Genomic DNA, 19,477 nt, shown 5'->3' on the forward strand with positions numbered 1-19,477 from the left:
ATTTAAGAAGTTTCAGGACCAAAGACTGTAAAGACCAATTCCTAACAGAGAACAAAGAGCATAGGGCTGTGCCTTAGTCAAATGTGAGAATCAGAGCCTGGATTATTAACTGATGCTTTCAGCACCCAAAGTATTAGAACTAACTGAAAGAATAAAAAAAGTCATTTTCCAAAGTGCTGAAAATATTCTACAGATCTCATTTGGAAATTGTCTCTGCATAAGGAGCTCACAGAAGAAAAATACAAAGAGGCAGAATCTAAAAAATTAAAGAGAAGGGACTGAAGAGAAGAAATTGCTCTTGCAGAAGAGGAGGTTTGTAGATCACCTGACTAACTGTATGTCAGTCGAAAACTAGTTCGTAAGTATGATGTGCTTTATTGAGGCAAAAGAAATCAACAAAATAGGTGAATTCACTTTACCAGCACTAAAGAGGGCTGCAATTCATTATTCAAGTCCCCTTTCTTATGTGCAAACTTTAGCTCATTTAGTACTGAATTTAAAGGTCTCACTAATACTTGTACCTCACAATTTTCCTTTGATCTCATCCCTCTCGCTTGATGCAATATTTTAAAGGATAACTAACTGAATACTCACAAGGAATGGACAAAAAATATCTTTACTTACTATCATTTATTTTTAATCCCCACTCTTCAAAACTAAAAAGCTTTTCTCTGTAGAAGTGTCGATTTTTAAAATATTAACACTAAAAGCAGTTAATATCATTGGGCTTTTTATTTATTTGTGACTTGTGAATGCTGAAGATTCATGTTTTTATAGAAATGGGAAATCCAGTTAAGTATCAGTACAAGCCCTGAGATTTGGGAATTGTTAGGATGCTCTGCTCAGCCACAGCACAGGTCCTCTTTATCCTAGCCACGTGCCAAGGACTATGAGGAGGACACCGAGAAAATCCTCAATGCTTTGAAATACCTTTTTTTTTTCTATTTAAAAATAAAACAAAACAAACCCAAACCAAACCCCAAAACCCGTTCTGCATTTGCGTTGCTAAACTGTTCTAACCAAGAACATTTCATCTCGGCTTCAAGTTTAACAGCTTCATTTGAATATCTGTTACCCTTGGGATTAGCTGCTGGACTGCAGGTATCCTCATCAGTTGTCTCTTAATTTTCCATCCCTGGGTGACTCCAAACATGCTTCTGTGGCCCCACCTTCCTTACAGTAAGTCACATGACAAAGTGAGTCAGCAAAACATACTTAGCCATTTTCCAGAGAAGCAATGCTTGTATAAAATAAATAAATAAAAATGGCCAGAACATGTATTTTCTGACAAGCTTTTTAGGTTTTATTTTGCCTGTTTGGATAGGTAACATATATGCATATTATATTCTGGCTTTATGTTACACAAACACTTAGAATCCATTAAAATCCGAATTTAAAAATCTTAAAATCTTCCCAAACATTTGCCATCATGTGCTTTATTACTATATTTTTCTTTTCCATTTAAGGTGTTTTCCCTAGCTGTGAGGAAGGAAAATGGATGTCATTAAACTGGTTTCATTGTATGAGTGACACAGTTCAATAGTTTTTTATCTACCCTTAATTCATTATCATTTTCCCTCCACCGCTGCATTATTCATGTATGTCACCCTCTTCTAATTCCTGTGACAAATACAATTGTAATGACTTTATTTAGGACCAACACTTCCAGTCACAATCTGGAAAAGCAAAAAGTTAAAGCAGCTGCGTCACTTGGCTCTGCCCGATTGATAGCCAGCCAAGGCAAAGGCAAGCCAACCAAGGAGAGCAGGCAGCAAAACCTGCTACCTGCAGGAAACAGGTCTGAGGGCACATGGGAGCCAGGCAGCACCAGCAGAAGTTACTGCTTCATTAATTTTACTGTGTTTGAGGGAGGTGAAGGACTGAATCACCAATAAAGGCAGGAAAGCACACCCTGTCATATTTCAGATCTACTTGGTTAGGTTTACTTTATGTCTTTTTAAACATTTACTTCAAAGGAAGCACCAAATGCATATAATATTTTAGTTAATACTATTAATTCAAATATTACACTAGACTAAATATTATACAGTTACAGCCTCTGCATAAAATGATTCCATTACAGCCTGGAATGATTTTTAACATTTGACTAGAGAAACAAAAATGCTAATGTAGCTCCAGCTTTAATCCATTTTTAAGCACAAATGATTTAAATAATTCATTTTGTGTTTTCTATATGACTGGAACTACCCATTGTCATAGCAGGACGGTTTTGGCAGCGCCTTTGCTACTTTGACTGTTTGCAAGTTGTCTTACAGTTTCAGACGGTGTCAGACCTAGATGCTATATCTTATGCCAGCTGGAGTGAGAACATTGGTTTGATGTATAGAAAAACAGTTTTAAGAAGTCAGGGTCTGCTAGCAGTTTCTCTACAAGCTACAACAGCAGCAGTGCTAGAGGTCATGAATATTACATAAGGGCTGTCCATGCATTCAAGCCAGCATCAGTAAGCCAAATTCCCATAGCAACACTCGCATAGATTTACTGCTCACTAAGAGATGCATCAGTTCAGCAGTAAGTGCTGTACTGCTACCCTGATTAGTCTGCAAGATATTATTGCTTCAACTCTTCTTTTAAAGGTTGTACATTTACTGATAAAATCCAACACTCCACCTGAATTTCATGGCAGCCTTTATTACCTTTCCTAGGAGCACAGAAATCTCAAACTAGCAAAAAGCAACCCTGATACAACTGAGACTCCTGATTACGATCAGCAACATCTCTAAGATGCAAGGTGGAAGGGAAGAAGCGGGCTGCTTCTTTTGAGTTTCTGCTATACTGATCCCGGGACAGCAAGACCCAAGTTCAAAGAGATGTTCAGCATCTCCTACAGTGGGCAAGTTGCAGCAGCTCATTAAAAATTTGCTTTAGGAGCTCTTATTAAATATCAGTTAACAATTAACAACTCCACTCCACCCCTATCTTTGGCTTCCTTGTTCAAGTTTTCTGGCCTGATTAAGCTGTCTGCCTGTGCATTATAGTACCGTATTAGTAATGGACCTGGTCGTCAACTAGCAATCAGATGCTCAGTTCAATGATCTGGACTCCTAATTTCTGAAGAGCCCTTGTAAAACAGGTGGCATAAATGGGCAAATCTGGCAGTGGAAAAAGAAACAGTAAAATAAAAACCAAGGCAAAATGGAGGAGGGGAGTCAGAGAGAAAGTGAGAGAGAAATGCAGATCAGGTCGATCTGAGGAGGGACCTCAATAGTGTATTTAAATATTTAGATATTACATACAAAAATGTAAAAACAAACCTTGGAAAACAGTAATACACTGAGATCTGGCAGATGATAGCATATAAAAAAACAAAAAAACCAGGACGAAGTTATAAGTAAATGATAGCAAATAAGATGAACATGATTTTTACAGATGCAATAGTATTTAAAGATACAGCACACATGAAAGAAAAACAAGCCCATACCCTTTCACTGCTAAACCCCTCACAGTCCTAAATGCATTTCATGGAAAATATACAAACACAGCAAGAACCTAAAGCTCTTTTAGTATTTCCTTACTAAATTGTCACTATCTGCCAGGAGCATGGAGATAAAAGGAGAAATCTTAACAAGTCCTAGAGCATATTGCTCACAGGGTCATTTAACACACAAACTGTAAGGAAGTCAGTGAAGTCTTCAGGAAAAAAAAAGACCTTTTTAACAGATTCTCCTTGTTTACATATGACTTGTAGGGACTGATCTTTCACTGAAGGGAGATGAATAGGATGCTCGAGGGCTGATTTCTAGAACTGTAAGTTTTGAGTGCCATAGGGACCCATGGGTAAACTTTCACAAACATCTTTCAGTAAGAACTCAAAGCTTTGACCCTATACACCACAATAAATGTGTGCATTCAATAAAAGCAGAAGTGCACATATTTAGATAAGATTCTTCTGAAAACAAAAGCCAATCAAATGCCTTCTATGGAAAACTGATTCTAAGTGATTTTTCCTGGAAAATCTCCTTTCTACTGCTGTCTGGAAAATCTTTAGAAGAGGTCTTACACTGTATGTTAACACATTAGTAACATTTGTGTCGCTAATGGATGCCAGTCCTTTAAAGCTGAACATTTTATGAGTTTGTGACATGAAAAAACACTTTACCTTTGCTTTTTCCAGCTGTGCCTGGGCCTGTCGCTCTGCCTCTCTCCGCACTGCTTCCCTGTCTTCTTCCAGAGATACATCTGAATCAGATGGACGGCTGGTGTAGGAGTCCGCCGAACCCTGCACAAGAAAAAGGAAAATAATGTCACAAGTTGTTTTAGTGTTAAAACCCCCAAATCAACAGCACAAAAGCCCCCCAGCAGAAGGGGTTATAAATCTTGTCTTTTACTTTTGTACCCTTGAAAGGAAAATATCCCAAAGCAGTTAGAAAATAACTACCCAAAATAAATAGAAAATAACTACCTCAAAATACTTAGAAAATAAATACTCCAAATAAATAGAAAATAACTACCCCAAAGTCAGTAAGAAAAATTATGCCTAGGTGAATATTTTCTTCTGGGGACTTTCCAAAAGTGCAGGTGTCTTCCCCAGTGTTTTATTTCCTGCACTACCCCCATGCTCTTATTTGTGTGCTTTTCAGCAAGGAAAGCCAGTTGCTCTGCAGTTAAAGCACTGGTGCAGTGCAGGGCTGAAGGACACACAGCAGCTTCAAGGATGGCTCCCTAAATATTAAAACTCTAAACAGTGACAGTACTTGCAAGGAAACAGACTTTTTATAATCAAAATGCAAATTCAGTATCAATAATTACTATTACACAATATCTTTGCTAACAGATTTAACCTTTGCTATCCATTTTTATTTTAGGGCAACCTCTTTACCTGACACACTTTCCCCAACAGAACTGCAAATGGCTCATATCCATCTCTGCCTCTCAGCAAAACATGTAAATGACCACAAATCAACTTCTAACTAATAAAATCCGTCTGGACTCAACACACATCCCCGTATCACCACAATGGAAGCAGCCACAATGCCAGAACAGCTCTATAAATAATGACAGCTCTGCTTTTCCTCTGCATCTCCCTGCATACAAAATAGAGTTCTGCGAATTCAATCAGAATGAAAACAACTGTCATCTCCTTGCTTCCTTGTTTTCTCTCCCTCCCTGCAATACATATAATACATGCCGATAATGAAAACGTAGGGCTTACACAGATATCAGAATTCTTCAGACGTCCTCCTTTGGCTCTTTTCAGAAGCCTGATCCAGGTGGCCTTCATTAGCCAGACAGCTCAGTTATTGTCCGCAGCTGCAGCGCCCGGCACTGATCTCATAAAACATGTGCACACTGAGCACCGCAGAATCACTGTTCCTTTCCTATCCATGCTCTGCTCTGAGAGCCTTCCTTCTCTTCCCTCTGCCTTTCAAGCTTGCAGCCTCACTGTCCCCAAGTATTCTGCTACAATTAAATTCTCAAATTTTCTCATGCCAGTAAAAAATTTAAAATCATTAAAAATAATAATAATTTAAAAAAAAAACAAACCCCAAAAATCTGCACCAGCTCCAAAAATCTTAACTCGAACGATAAAAATGTAAAATAAACTAGGCGTCAGGTAGATGCTGTGAGAGATACTCCAGCTGATCATAAACTGAGATCAACCGCAGAAAAATACCTAGGGCTTTTTCCTTTCTGTTTTGGGGGGCGGATTTGGCTGTTAAAAATAGTGCTTATAGGGAGAACCTTTTAAAATCCTGTGCAAAATGTATTCAGTGACATTTGCAAGTGCAAAGTTCATTTCATCTCTTCCTAGATTGGCTGGGGGTGGGGTAATAGGCTGTTCATATCACTGGGCATGCTCCATATGTGCAGCCTTTTACGCAGATGCTCGCATCACACCGGGTTGTTAGCCTATGCCAAATTGCTATTTTACATCTCAAGGGTAAACAGCTGGAAAATGCAAGGTCCCTGCGAAACTGGAAGAGCTGGTACAGCATCTCCTTCCCGTCATGTATGTCTGCTACAAGCTGCCTTTCCTTTGGATGCTCAGTGCTGTCACGCAGCACTTCCCTCCACTGCAAAGCACTGAGCTCCACTCACAGCTCTCTTACAGAAAACGTAAATCCAAAAATATGCCTGTTGAGCAGGAATTTAACCCCCTAGTCACCGCTTACAATTTTTTTGACATAAGCAGAGGAAAGAAGTAAAGGATAACTGCAACACACCACTTACCATATAAATAATAGATCCTAATATAGCAGAAGCCAAACAAAACATTGAATTTCTATATTCTGCTTATCAGAGATACCCCGTACCCCTCCATAAACTGACATGGGAATAACATGATAAGGAACGGTTTTCTAGGGCATTTCTGATTCACTGACAGACATGCAACATTCTAGTTGGAAAAGATCACTGCAGCTGATGGCAGAACCTGCCTTTGACAGAAATTCACAGAAATTTAATAAATATACAAATATGTGATATAAACACGAGAAAAATAGAGAACAGACATCACAGCTGAGAACAGTGGTCATGCACTTGTCAGTATGTCAGCACAAAGGACTGAATCATGCCATGATTTATGTCTGTGTAACAAAAAAATTGCCCCACCACAAATGATGCAGTAGCCTACTTTTATCCACTATTAGAGCAAACAATAGTTGCCACTAAACTGACAGTTTAAAGGTAGATTTCAACTTTCCAAATGTTTTACCTTTTTCTTTCCTGAGGACTGTAATAGCTCGAGCACAGAGTTTAATGAGCTGCCTTTGAGCTAACATAAAGGAAATTATTCTCCAAGGGATATTTTGCTTACAGGAGTCCAAATACATCTGCTATGTTATAGCCATCTTCCAAACCAAAAATGCCTACTGAGCTAGAGCAAAAGAGCAGAAAATAAAAGCAAATACACTCAAACTTTTCTGGAAATTTTTGGAAAATCTTGTCCATTAGGAAATCACCAGAGGGCTGTAACTTCCCAACGCCTTGCAAATTTGGCTATTACTTGAAATTTCTCTTTGCCGCAACTTCTGACACAGCTCCCCAGTGGAAACAGTGGCAAAAGACACGCAGCAACAAGCATACAGAAGTTTAGTGTATAGTTTAAATCCTGTTATACTTGACACAGTAGTGGCCTGTGGTCAAAACCACTGAGTTATCATGGTATTAAAGCCGAGACTGTGATAACCCCCTCCCCACCATAGAGCCCCAGCCTCCAGGACATTCTGGAGCCCTTCAGCACCCAACCCCTTTCAGAAAGGGCACATCCAAACCCTTCCCCATCACCACTGCAATTCCTCAGCGTCATTCTGCCGTTGGTTTCATAAATCAATCCCAAAGCAACATCACCTTTAAATAAGAGGAAAACAAGCAAATCAGCCATTAAGCCTAACATGGCAATCACCATGGACAGTGGGAACATTAGACTTCTATGGCAATTCTATGATGAACACATCATATTTTCCACTGACCAAGCAGCACCGCATCACTTCTACTACCACTCATTCTGCTGTACAGAAGTGATGCTGCCTAATTTTGGGATGCTGCATAACTGGTCTTAATCCTGTGAGAAAAAAAAGAAAAAAGGGGTCATGAAGCACAGGAATATAATTCCCATCTCCCCTAAGGGGGGTCAAAATGCCTTTAAATGCCTTTTGGGTCAGGCCAGAACTGCTAAAATTGGAGTTCATCTTCTAGGCCACAGAGATCATCTACAGTGCTGGTCATGTCTTGTGTTGGTCACAGTCCAACGCACATCAAAAAAATATATAATATATATATCAATTTATTTTAATTATATTGACAAATCACATGAATCAAAGTCAACATTACATTTATTTTCCCAGTTGGATGGACATGATCATGTAAATTCTGTATGGAAAGCAGAAACTGGGAGCTTTGTTTCTTGAATATGAAAAAACAACAACAACAACTAAAAAAATAAATCAAAGTCTGACATCAAGGCAATCCAGGAAAAGGGGGAGCGTACCATTAAAATTAATTAATTTTATAAACTAGTGATCATTTTCCTATGAGCTAAGAATGTACTCAACCCTTTAACATAAAAAAAGAATCCAAACTTCGATAAAAACTATGATGAGACTGCAGTGGAAATAACTTGACTATTCATGGAAAATAAGGCCTGGCGGACGTGCACTGTCCATTCATGACAGCTAACAAAACTGCTTTTCCTCCCTGGGTACATGAGTTTTGGGGGTTGCTCTGGGGAACACTATGGATCCTTTCCCAAGAGCTTCTGAAATCCAGTCTTTCTGGGATTCTGCAGGTCTCCATAATCTTCCACTGCAATGTGGAAGAGCTGCAGTAATAAAAGTATGTAATATATACTACTGTAGCCCCCAATACCTAGTATTCCACAGGGAACTGACTAGTAAAAGTGACATAGGTCATGTTAATAATTATCCCATTCATTCCCTGTTCTCTCTTCCCCTCCCCCCCTCCCCCTTTTCTCTGCCTCCTTATTTGGCAGGTTTACAAAGCCAGTTTGAGAAATAATTTCCTGTTTTAATGACATGCTCGCAAATATTTACCAACTATTTTACCACTTACTATATTGGATTCTATGACATATTCTCAGAACATAAACCCAGAATCTTCACACAGCTAGTGGTCTTATGTGGTCATATTTGAGCTCCTTTTTCTCCAGGATCATAAATGTCTTATCTTTCTTAGTACTGTAGAAGTGTATCATTTCAAGAGACTATAGGTCCTTCAAATAAAACAGGTTGTTTATTACTTTCCTTTATTTGCAGGTAAAAACTCCTTAGTTAAATTTGGTTGCGCCTGCAGAGATCTTTATTTTTCTTGTTAGTTTTCTGTACCTATACTTAAATTTGGTCAGTACTGCTGGAGATTAAGTACAGATTTTGATTGCAGTGTTGCCTTCATAGTGTAAAATCTGTGGATGTGTTTGGTCTGTCACTGTACTAAATTCTCACTGGACTAATATCGCTATCATTACACTTGCAGATTCAGTCCTGGCCTTTATATTATGCCTTCTTCATAAAAAATTAAAGTGATCCTCTGAGTACCATGAGTTTCTCTTTAATAGGGTAATCCACTTATGAATTGGGTATCATTAGGACAGATAACTTTCCAAATTACTGAAAATTCTCAAATAATTCTCTTCCTAGGAAGATCATACAAGTCCGTTCAAGAAGAGACTTTTTACCTTATTATTTATTAAATGAAGGCATGAAGCAGTAAGCAAACATATAACAAGAATTTACAAGGAATAAAGTACATGTGACTACTCATATATATATAAACTCTTCATTTATAATACTGGGATCTTCTCCCGGATATAATTTGCATCTCTTCCTTGGTTTAATGCTGAAGAGAATTTTAAATCCAAAAGGAGAAATATCTTTATGCCTTGATTCAATTTATACTTTGAATATAAAAAGCTCAGGTCCCACTGTGCCAATAAGAGGAACAATTCATTTTAACGTTAAGAATTGATGCAGAGATATTGCTAAATGCTTATCTTCTAATCTTGTTGAAGTAGTAAGAAAGACATCACACATTCTGCTAGGACACAATCTGAGATAGTAAATCACGGCCTTGTGATGTGCTACTACTTCTTGAGTGTCAGGAAATAAGGTAAAGGGAATAAAATGTTGAAAGGCTATTTCCATAACACTTTTATTTCACTTAAAATCATTAAAACTGATTCAGAACAAAGGCAAATGTGAAATGTTGAAGTTTAGCATAAAGTGAAACTGTTGATACTGGCAAACTGTAATATGCCAATGCAGAATACAGATTGTCCTGTTTCACCATAAACTGACCAGCCTCAAATGCATGAGCCACAAAATTAAAAAATCAGAAGCACTCCCACAAAAGCACCTTCTCCACAGGCCTCAGTTTGCCAGAGTGGCCACAGCTGGTGAATGTGAAAATTTCTTATCTATGAAGTTTTCTCCAGATGTCTAAGCAACGTCATTGTTTTGGATGATGTTGAAGAGGACACAAAATGCTGCTCTGAGAATGCTATACAATGTTATATTGATGTTAATTATCTGAGGGCAGAATTTTTATGGAAATTAAATTAATTCCAATTGTTTGGCATGTATACTTGGCATGTATGACAAACTGAAAAAATACATTTTAACAAAGGAAAAAGGAAAGAGATCACATATTCATTAAGGGGATATCAAGCAGGAATTGTTCATTTCTTGTGTAAGGGTCACAGACATTTGACAGCCTGGCAACTTCCAAGGCTAATGATGATGTCCTCCCTGGTTCTTGGCATGGGCCCTTCCTGTACTTGGTCATTTGCCCACTACACATACATTTACACCTAAATGCTCTCCCACAGCTCCTATCACACAAGGAGGGCTACCAGCTCCTACAGTGGTCACGGAAATCCTTTGCTATGGTTCCATTTAAAAAACAAACCCAAGGCTGGTTATAATTTTATTGCTGTTGTTTAGAGCTAACTGGGAATTGCCATGGCATCAACAGCCATGGAGGACCTTCAAATAATGTGAGCAGTGAAATTTTAGAACAGTTGGTAGCTTTATGGCTGCAATGTGATTAAAAAGGAGATTATATAGGAAACCAGACTTCTCTTTACCCTTAACATGACTTTGGCAAGCTTGATCACAGCACCCAGCTTGACAGGAACAGGTTTCCAAGGCACTAATCCAATCAACAGCTGGATGAAAGCAAAGGTTTTTTTAAAATAACCCTTAGGTTTCCAGAAGCCTAGATTTTGGCATTCACAAGCCAAGTAAACAGTTGTACCAGGTACTTTATCAGGAAAAACGAAAGAATGAAACCTTAAATAACCCCACACACCAAAACCCGCCACACATTTGCACTCACAATTCATGAGGTTGCTTTCTTGGTGTTTTGTTAAGAAAAAGTATCATGAGCAGGTATTTTTAGATAAATAAGTCTTCTCCTGGTGGCTCTTCAGAAAAAATCTGGCAATATGCAAATTGCTTCCAAAAGGGCAGCTGCAGAGCTCAGCCTAGTTAGCAAACAGACAGACAGACTGACCCCTCAGAGTCAGAGCTAAACTCTCCCCAAAGCTTTGGGATGCTCTGGTGTGTTACGGTTTATCAACTTCTGCAAAAACCATCCTAGAGGGAAAATTACTTGAGATCCTATTGTACAAGGCACTGTACAGTTACAAAGTAAATTACAAGCCCTGCTTAAAAGAACTTCCAGTGCAAAGGATGAAAGAATATGAGCAGAATAAAAAAAGGAGTAAGAAAGGGATCAAGGTAGCAATGCAATAGAAAATAAAGTATCTTTAAATATTCGATACCAGCATTATGACTCATCCCTTGCATAACCATGGTGGGTTGTTGTTTAAGTAAGTTTTCTATATGTATTATGGCAGAGATTAGTTCTGTGAAAGCCTCTGAAGGAGGATAATCTGGTAGCTCTGTATATTCTGACAGAGAGATTCTCACACTTATGAAACTTGAGCAAGTGCTTTTGAGGAAGAGGGCAATGACAGGAATATACGAAGGTCTCCTATGCTTTAACAACAATACAATCACATCACTGAGAATTTTAAAATAAAATTTAAAAATCCCACAGAATAAAGAAAAAAACAAAGGGGGGGAATTTGATTTTTCAAGACAATTAATTGGATCTAAAGGATGGGATTAAATTATTGACTATTTTGCGCTGTAAGGAAAAGTCAGAGCAATGACAGAGCTAAGACGTTGCCAGTGGAACAACTCAGAGACAGGTGTCAAAGGAATTAAAATACACTAAGGAAATGATTGCAAGCTGCATGAACCTGAATCATCTCATTTTTGTCTCAGACCGTCAGTACACACATGGATATTAACAAAACTTGGTTGATTCATGGTAACTTTTTAAAGCTCTGGTAACTTGATTATATATTTAAGCCCTTAGGCAAAGATAAATCAGAATTATTACTAACACAACCTGACCTGTGGTGGTGTTTACTGGGATGGAAGTGGGTAAAAAATTGAAGGTTTTCAGGAAAAATGACAATATCGTTTTGACAATATTAGTTAATCAACAGCAGATATCACAAAGGAAGTATTTTAAGTCGCAGAAAAAAAGAATTTAGAATATAAAATGCTATGTGCTGATACAAGAGCACAGAGAGAAAGACAAAGATTGGGTCAACCACAAGGGCTCATTTAAAAAGAGGAAAAATGGAAAACGCATCTGGGATGACAACAAGGAAACAGAAAGACAACTAGAAAAGGAATGAATCTGAAGGAAAGCATGGCAACCATCATCTCAATTTGTCTCAGCTCAGTTAAAAGTGCCAATTTAGATTCTCTGTTCCAGATCTTCAGTGTATTTTTATCTGGGATTTTGGTTCAAGTCATTAAGATTTTCTGCATACTTAAAAATAACTTCCTTCAAAATTTAGCAGGAAATTCAGTTAGCAATGGAGAATTTCAAAGAAAAAAAAATTTCTTTGTATTTTTTTTTTTTTTAAATTATCCCTAAATGTACAATCCCTCGCTGTTTTCGAATGTAACATTTTTTAATTTAATCCGGATAACAAATGGAATGTTTGCGGGTGTTTCTGCTCTTTTGGTTTCTTTAACTTGTTAAAAATATTGAGGTTAAGTACATACAGCCAAGTCTTCCCTATTTTACTCTTTCAAATGTAACAACTGCTTTAATACATATTTTTACTTGCTACCTTTAATTTCTACACTGTGAACATAGCACTCATCTGTTTAAATAATTATCTTTTTCCCCATTTGTCTTCATGAGTTAGTTTGGCAAGAATGTACTATGTAAAAACTGCTGTCATACACTAGTTGTCTATAACATTTTTCAACCTCTGATAAGTTTATTTTCCGGCCCATCCTCTGCTATTGAAATCTTGATTTTCTAGTCATGATATTTTGTTAACAGGAATCAATGACTGTCATGACATAAAACACAGCAAATTGCTCATTGGTTAGATTAGGAGAGGTTTTCTTATCAACACCTTCGTTAAGTTACACACAGTGAAGACTAATGAATTAATTAAATTTCCCTGAGCTGAGCCAGGCTCACTGAAAGCTCAAGCTTGTTCCTCTGTGACTCAGCCCAGGTATCTCTGGCAGGCACAATCACCCTTTAAGCATCTGCAGCCTCTGATACTGCCAGAAACACCAAGCAGCTTTCACACTGCATGGCACCATTTACTTCAGGATAAAAACACTACATAAAACACACATATACTCATAAGTGAGCTAAATGTAAGCTCAGTTTCCAAGGGTATCGCCACATCAGTCCTTGTGGTTTCAGGTGTTATACCTTTGTTCCAGCCTTCATCCTCACGTACACTGCTGGAAAAATATCAGGACTGTTTTTTTATACCCATTACTTATCACCCAGGTCTAGCATAAATCAAAGCAAACTACTTGCAATTTTCTCAAGAGGATGAGGCTCCTTACACCATTTAGATATTTCAATTATTCTCATCTGGTTTCAGGAATACAACAATGTAATACTTCTGTCGCATCAATGGAAAAGTCTCTGGAAAGGCCTTTTGTCCCTTTTATCTATCACATGTCAAAATAACAGCCTTGAAAAATTCTCTCTCTCCAGCAGTTTTTGTTGTAAAATTAAAATATAGTAGTTAATGCACAGATTGCATGATGTCAACTGCTCAAATCCATTGGCTCTTCTAGATTTGACTCTTAAGAGATATCTAACGTAGTGCATCCACACAGAGAGGGTAAGGATATCAAGTGTGCAGTGTGTGTGATCTTCAACCAAGGGTGAGAAGCTAAAGCAAGAGCTGCATACCTGATTCTCCCATCCCAATCCATGTGGCTGCCACTGCTTGTATGGCTCCATAAACTGCTTTCTGATAGTGGTAAAGCAAGGTAGAGTTTGTGGGTCTAACTCAAGAATCATTCCTATTGCACTTTTACAGAACTACTAAGAAGCGAGACTGAAGTCTCTGTATGTTACTGAACCTGTTTTCCATCTGCAAGAGTGTATACAACACTTGTTTCCAAAAAACAAATTAGTAAAATGCTGTAGGAAACCATCTGATAGTGTATAATCTCTAATAATGAATAAATCTAAATATATTTTTTTACAGCTAAAACAGATCTCATAATATGGATTTATATTAGCACTATGGAGATATAACTGCTTGCTTAAATAAAGATGGGAGTTTTAGAACAGAAGTATGTATTTTAGGCAACCTCAAAACAGAAATGTGCCTGCTACTGAAGATGGTAATAATGATTAGATGCTAAACTGAAAGAGAATAAAATATAAATGAATTGCAATAGAAAACTTGAAGGAAATCATAAAAGCAGCACATGGTGTTGTGAAATTTCATAACTCAATCCTGGAATATTTTTTGTGTCCTGGAACATTGAAAGCTTGGTACAGCCCCTTTCCAGCATAATAAGTGAACTCAGGTTTTTTAAATTACTGCAACCTAGAAGACCAAACATTTTCTGGGTTGTTGGGGTTTTTTTAAGACTTAAAAGAAACATCAGGAGCAGACTTCTTTCTGATTCAGAGCAGACTTTGTCTGGGTCAGGAGAGAAAATTACACCATATCCCTTGCTAAGCCATTTCCACCTCTAGCGGAAGCACCAAATTTTGGACAACAGTTGCTCTTTCATTTATTGCTGCAATACACAATATTGACAGAAAATACATGGTTTTTTTGCTGATAAATCCAAAATCTTAAGAAAGGAGAGCTGAGGACTACCATATCTACATATACTCTCTCGGGTGCCAGAGCTATGATGAGTTTTAATACATCTTGTTCTCAGGACCACAAGGTAGTTCAGGCAGAAAGGGGGCTCAGAAAGTCTTTAGTCCAACATCCTGCTCAAGCTGTGAGACCAAAACCAGCTTGGTTCAGGACTTTATTCAGTTGGCTCTTTAAAACCGTGAAGGACAGAACCTCTCTGGGAAAACCCATCACACTGACAGAGTATTCTCACAGTGAAGTTTTTTCTTATATCCACTATGAACCTCTCTTTTTTGAATGTCCAGTGTTTGCCTCTTGCCCTCCCACCATGAACCTCATAGGAGCCTGGCTCCACGCTTTTGACAACCTCTTATAGATGCTGGGGGTCTCATATAAGACTTGGGGGTCCAGAATTTCAAAAGAATCTGCAACTTTGGAAAGATAATAGAATTCTTCTTAAAAAAAGAGCCGATGTACACCTTGGGCAAACCTGTATTAAGAGATGTGCTATACAGCAGTCAACTCATTTAAAAAAATTAAGACAAGCAATACATCATATTGATGTAAAGCAACATTATTAATGTACCACCAAGATCAATCAACTTTGTAAAATTCCTCAGATAAAGAGATACTTCCGCCACATCCCTAGCAAGTTCCTGGTCACAAGAGTCTCCTGCAACAGTAACACAAGAATGGAAACTCCAGTTCTTCAGGCTTTAAGGTCTCAAAGCATGCTGTCACTAAAGAAATACAAACAAATCCATGTTGCCCCTGACAATTTGTTTTCTTCAGGAACTGCACTGGCTAAACTCTGCTTTTTTCTCTCTGCCTCATAGTTTGGAAATGAAATTAATTCTCTCCTTAAACCCATCCGGTTATGTTCAATTAAAAGTCGTATTTCCTCCAGTTTATAAGGGAACCACTTTCTGCTTGAGAAATTACCACCCAAACTTATCAGCTGTTCCACTACTATCACCACCAGATTCCTGCTGAGAGGACAGGAATATAACAAAGACGTTGCTGAGAGTGTTTCTGTGCTAATTAGTAAGGCAATTACTATTCAGACAAGATTCCTAAAGGTAAAAAGGAAAAGAGTGAATAAGGAGCCACCAAAAAGTAGGTAGACAGATGATGGGCAACATCCATACCACACAGTAGAGTGGCACCTATGACAAAACAGTAAAGAAGGACAAGGTTTCGAGGGTAGAAATATGAGAGTAACATGAGAGATATATGAGAGAAATATTTAAAGAATGTTAAGAGATGGATGGCAGGCCAAAAAAGCATTTCTGAACTTTTACTAGTTAGTGCCACTCCAGTTTAGCAGCAGAGAAGATCACAAAAGGAGAAACATATCTTTTCTAAGATGAAAAATATTGTACAAATACACTTAAAAAAAAACAAACAAAACCTCAATGTTTTTGTGCTTATACACCTACACTAGAAGAAGAATTATGAATCTAATATCTGTTGTTTTTTTTTAAAATATACATTTTTATAACATCTAACCATTTCCACTTCTGTACTGTATGCAGTTTTCCATTACAGCCTATAAATACTCAGTGCTTCTATGCTTCCAAATTGAAGCATATAAGCAGAAAGCTAATTCCACAACTAGTTTTTCTGCTTATAACCACTCAACACTCGTGTTCATTCTGCTGTAGATGAAGTCAGTCCCCAAAGCATTCACAGACAGATAAAATTTACAAGATTCTAGAGAAACCCAAGATGCATCATTTTTTCCAGGTCACACCTATTGCCCACTCAATAGTCATGCAGATTGCCTACATGCTGCTAAACCACAATTCAAATGCATTTGTGCTCACACCCTCTCAAAGATTGTCCAGAGACACGGCTCCAGATTGCCTGGCCAGGGTAAAGTCAGAACTCAACACTAAATCCAAGATGGGCTTTTTATGCTTTAAGAAGTTCAATTCCTGCTGGGTTTCAATGGCATTCCAGTTCATCTCCACCTTGAAAAAAAAGGAATTTAGTATCTTACTTATTACTTCTTTTTTTAAAAAAAATTTTACATTTATTCTTAACTGATTTCAGTTAGGCTGAAACACTTATTACAAATACTATAAACTCTCATTTAAATGAGGCAGAATTTCACTCTAAATTTGCACTGTTCTCTTCCATTCACTCCTTCTGTAGCAATTATTCTATCTATAATCAGCAGTAATTCACAGTTAGCATCTCCCTTCCTGTTCAAAGTTTTTGAGTTTACAATGGGTAAAATAAAAATGATGACTTATTGTTTCTTTCCTCATGCAGAAGAAAAGGGAATGTTTGTTGCTGAAGTTGGCACAGTAACACAAACATGCTCTTTTATAACCTCTCATGTTCTGCTAGTCGTCTGCAGGCATGGATCTTTTTTATGATTTGAAAAAGCATCAGTATTTTTTAAGTCTTGTTCATTTTCAAAATCACCATAGCCTATGATCTCAACAGCAGCTCCTTCTTGTTTTCTCTTTGATTAGGCTAAAATAGACCTTATTTAAATTTAATAGTACCTCATCATGTCATAAAACCTACCAGGAAAGTGCAGGCACAACACTGTCAATTGTCACAAGGCAAGCTGATGCACAAAACATGTTGTGTAACTGTCAGGCCTAATTGCTCCCACCACACTTACAGACACAGATGTCCAGGTTTATTTAAAATAGCCCTAAGCAAAACAGCGCGACTTGTGGTGTTTGGCATTGTTTGAGGGGTTTTTTTAATGTATGTATTTTACTAGGAGACATCTGATTACAGAAAGTGCTCATATTTTATTCCTGTGCTGACATGGCAATGGTTTCAGGAAAATGGTATCAGCTGGATTATACTTTCAGCACACTAAGGATGGTCCCATCCAGACCACTTCCCAGATGCTCTTGCCTGCAAATTCCACCGAACATCCAGATACAAACTGATCAGAACATTATTTTCTACAAGTGACATACAGCAGAACAGAATTATTTCTTTTTCCTTACAAATCTATATTACTGAGGGGGAGGGGGGAAAGATATAACATTCATGCATGCATGGGAAAACTCCTAGAAGGCAAAGCAGCTATTAGCTGATATCAGCAGATACATTTATGTGGTGATTATTAAAAAAAACCCAAACCCACAATCAACGAAACCACTGTATTTGCTTGCTGTTAAGTTCTAGTGAAATGTCAATCAGCGAAAGCGACATTTCACATATGGTACTAGAGTCTTGTACAATGAGCCTTGTGATTTTGTTTAAGCATCTCTGAAGGCCACCCATGCTCTTGCCAGGATGTCCATATAACGAATAACAGAATTACAGCAAACAATACAAATAATTCCATCTTAGAAAGACCACAGGATAATTAAGGGGAATAGAACACAACTTTCCTAAATATATGGGGTAAACCACAATACAATACATATGTTGACTATATTTGAGCAACAACCTAATGCCCCTGTCCTTCTGATTTCACTTTATAGATGTATCACTACATTTATATGGACACAGATGAAAGCAACAGAATCACAGGGAATTAGAGGCCTAAAATTTCAGAATTACACAGGGCATCCCACAGCAATGGCAACTAAATTCTGGGCAATTGCTGGACATAATGAAGAACTCTGAGTTTTGACTTACTTAGAAAACATGAGGATTTCTACTTTGGTGCAGTAAGGTTTCTATATAGCCTGTATTCTTTGAATAGAACCACAGAAAACAACAGGTTGGTAAGGGGACATCTGGAGGACAGGACATCTAGTCCAGCCTCCTGAATCTGGCACTGCACTGAGCAAAGCGAGATTAGATCACCCTGGGCCTTCTGTAGTTGAGTTTTGAAAATCTCCATTGATGAAAATTTTGCAGCTTTATATAGAATTCTACTTGCTCATGTCCTGCACCAGAAAAATTTAAGGACATTCTAAGAGTAATCTAGCATCTTAAGAAAATAAACTAGGAAGTTATACAACATTTAGCCTCAAAAATTAGCCTGCTGAGCTGCTTCCACAAGCAGATGAATACAACTTTATCAAGTTCAGCACAAGGTCAATTTTAGTAAAACCCATTTCTGCACATGAAAAGACCTTAATTACTTCCAGTGAAGAGAAAAAATGAGTTTCTCATTTACTTTCAAGCAAATGAACATTATAAAGACATGCAGAGGCATTTTTCATGTCATATTTAGCTGTCCCTTAAAGGAATAGCTCTGGAATACAACTGCATTCGTGTATTATAAATAGCTATGCATGCATCAGCCTTGCTCCTATGAACTGTCCTACTATTGTTCCCTCTGCTTAAAATTCCTGTAATGGTCTACCTACCCTTAGATTCAAGAGCTCAGCTGAGAAGGGAACACTCTCCTTCTGGATTTCTGCACCAACAATGCTTTGCTTGTGCCAATAAATAAACACTTAGATTTTTAACATAAAATTTGCCAAGATACTTCAAACAAGACACAGAAACCTTAAAAAAGTCAAAAACCTATTAAAACCAATACTTATTAAGTCCATTTGACTTGTTTGCAAAAACTATATTGTAGATCATAAAATACAGTACGTTATTCTAGCATTTTAAAAGCCCAGAAGTCCTATGCATTGCTAAATTAAAATATGTAATTCACATTGTGTTGTAAATGACAATGTACAATGAAAGGTGCACAGGAGAATTTCTCAGAGATTTAATTCTTTCATTTCTCAGGGAAAAGCTTTGAAAATTGCTGGTTTCTATTGTCCTGTAGTTACAGCAATAACTAACAGCTAAATAATACAGCAATCATAACAGCTAACTTTCACTAAATTTTCCTCCCTGCAGAACCTTAGAAATTAATCTGATCATAGATATGTAAAATAATAA

At 37.6% G+C, this 19,477-nt stretch overlaps 1 protein-coding gene across 11 annotated transcripts in view; it reads right to left on the reverse strand.

The window, feature by feature from the left end:
* CACNB2 (calcium voltage-gated channel auxiliary subunit beta 2) overlaps positions 1-19,477 on the reverse strand; it is a 252,517-nt gene that overhangs the window by 84,325 nt on the left and 148,715 nt on the right. For 8 of the 11 annotated variants that reach the window (XM_062633677.1, XM_062633675.1, XM_062633678.1 and 5 more), the window contains one exon: positions 4,121-4,240. In XM_062633677.1, the coding sequence (XP_062489661.1) occupies positions 4,121-4,240 (120 nt within the window). Of the gene's footprint in view, positions 1-4,120; positions 4,241-5,173; positions 5,812-19,477 lie in introns of those variants that run through there. The other 3 variants (XM_062633679.1, XM_062633685.1, XM_062633680.1) reach the window with 3 other exon arrangements.

This window comes from Pezoporus occidentalis, unplaced genomic scaffold, assembly GCF_034315485.1.
Source record: "Pezoporus occidentalis ecotype Australia unplaced genomic scaffold, CSIRO_AGI_Poc_V1 ctg40, whole genome shotgun sequence".
Lineage (NCBI taxonomy): Eukaryota > Metazoa > Chordata > Aves > Psittaciformes > Psittacidae > Pezoporus > Pezoporus occidentalis.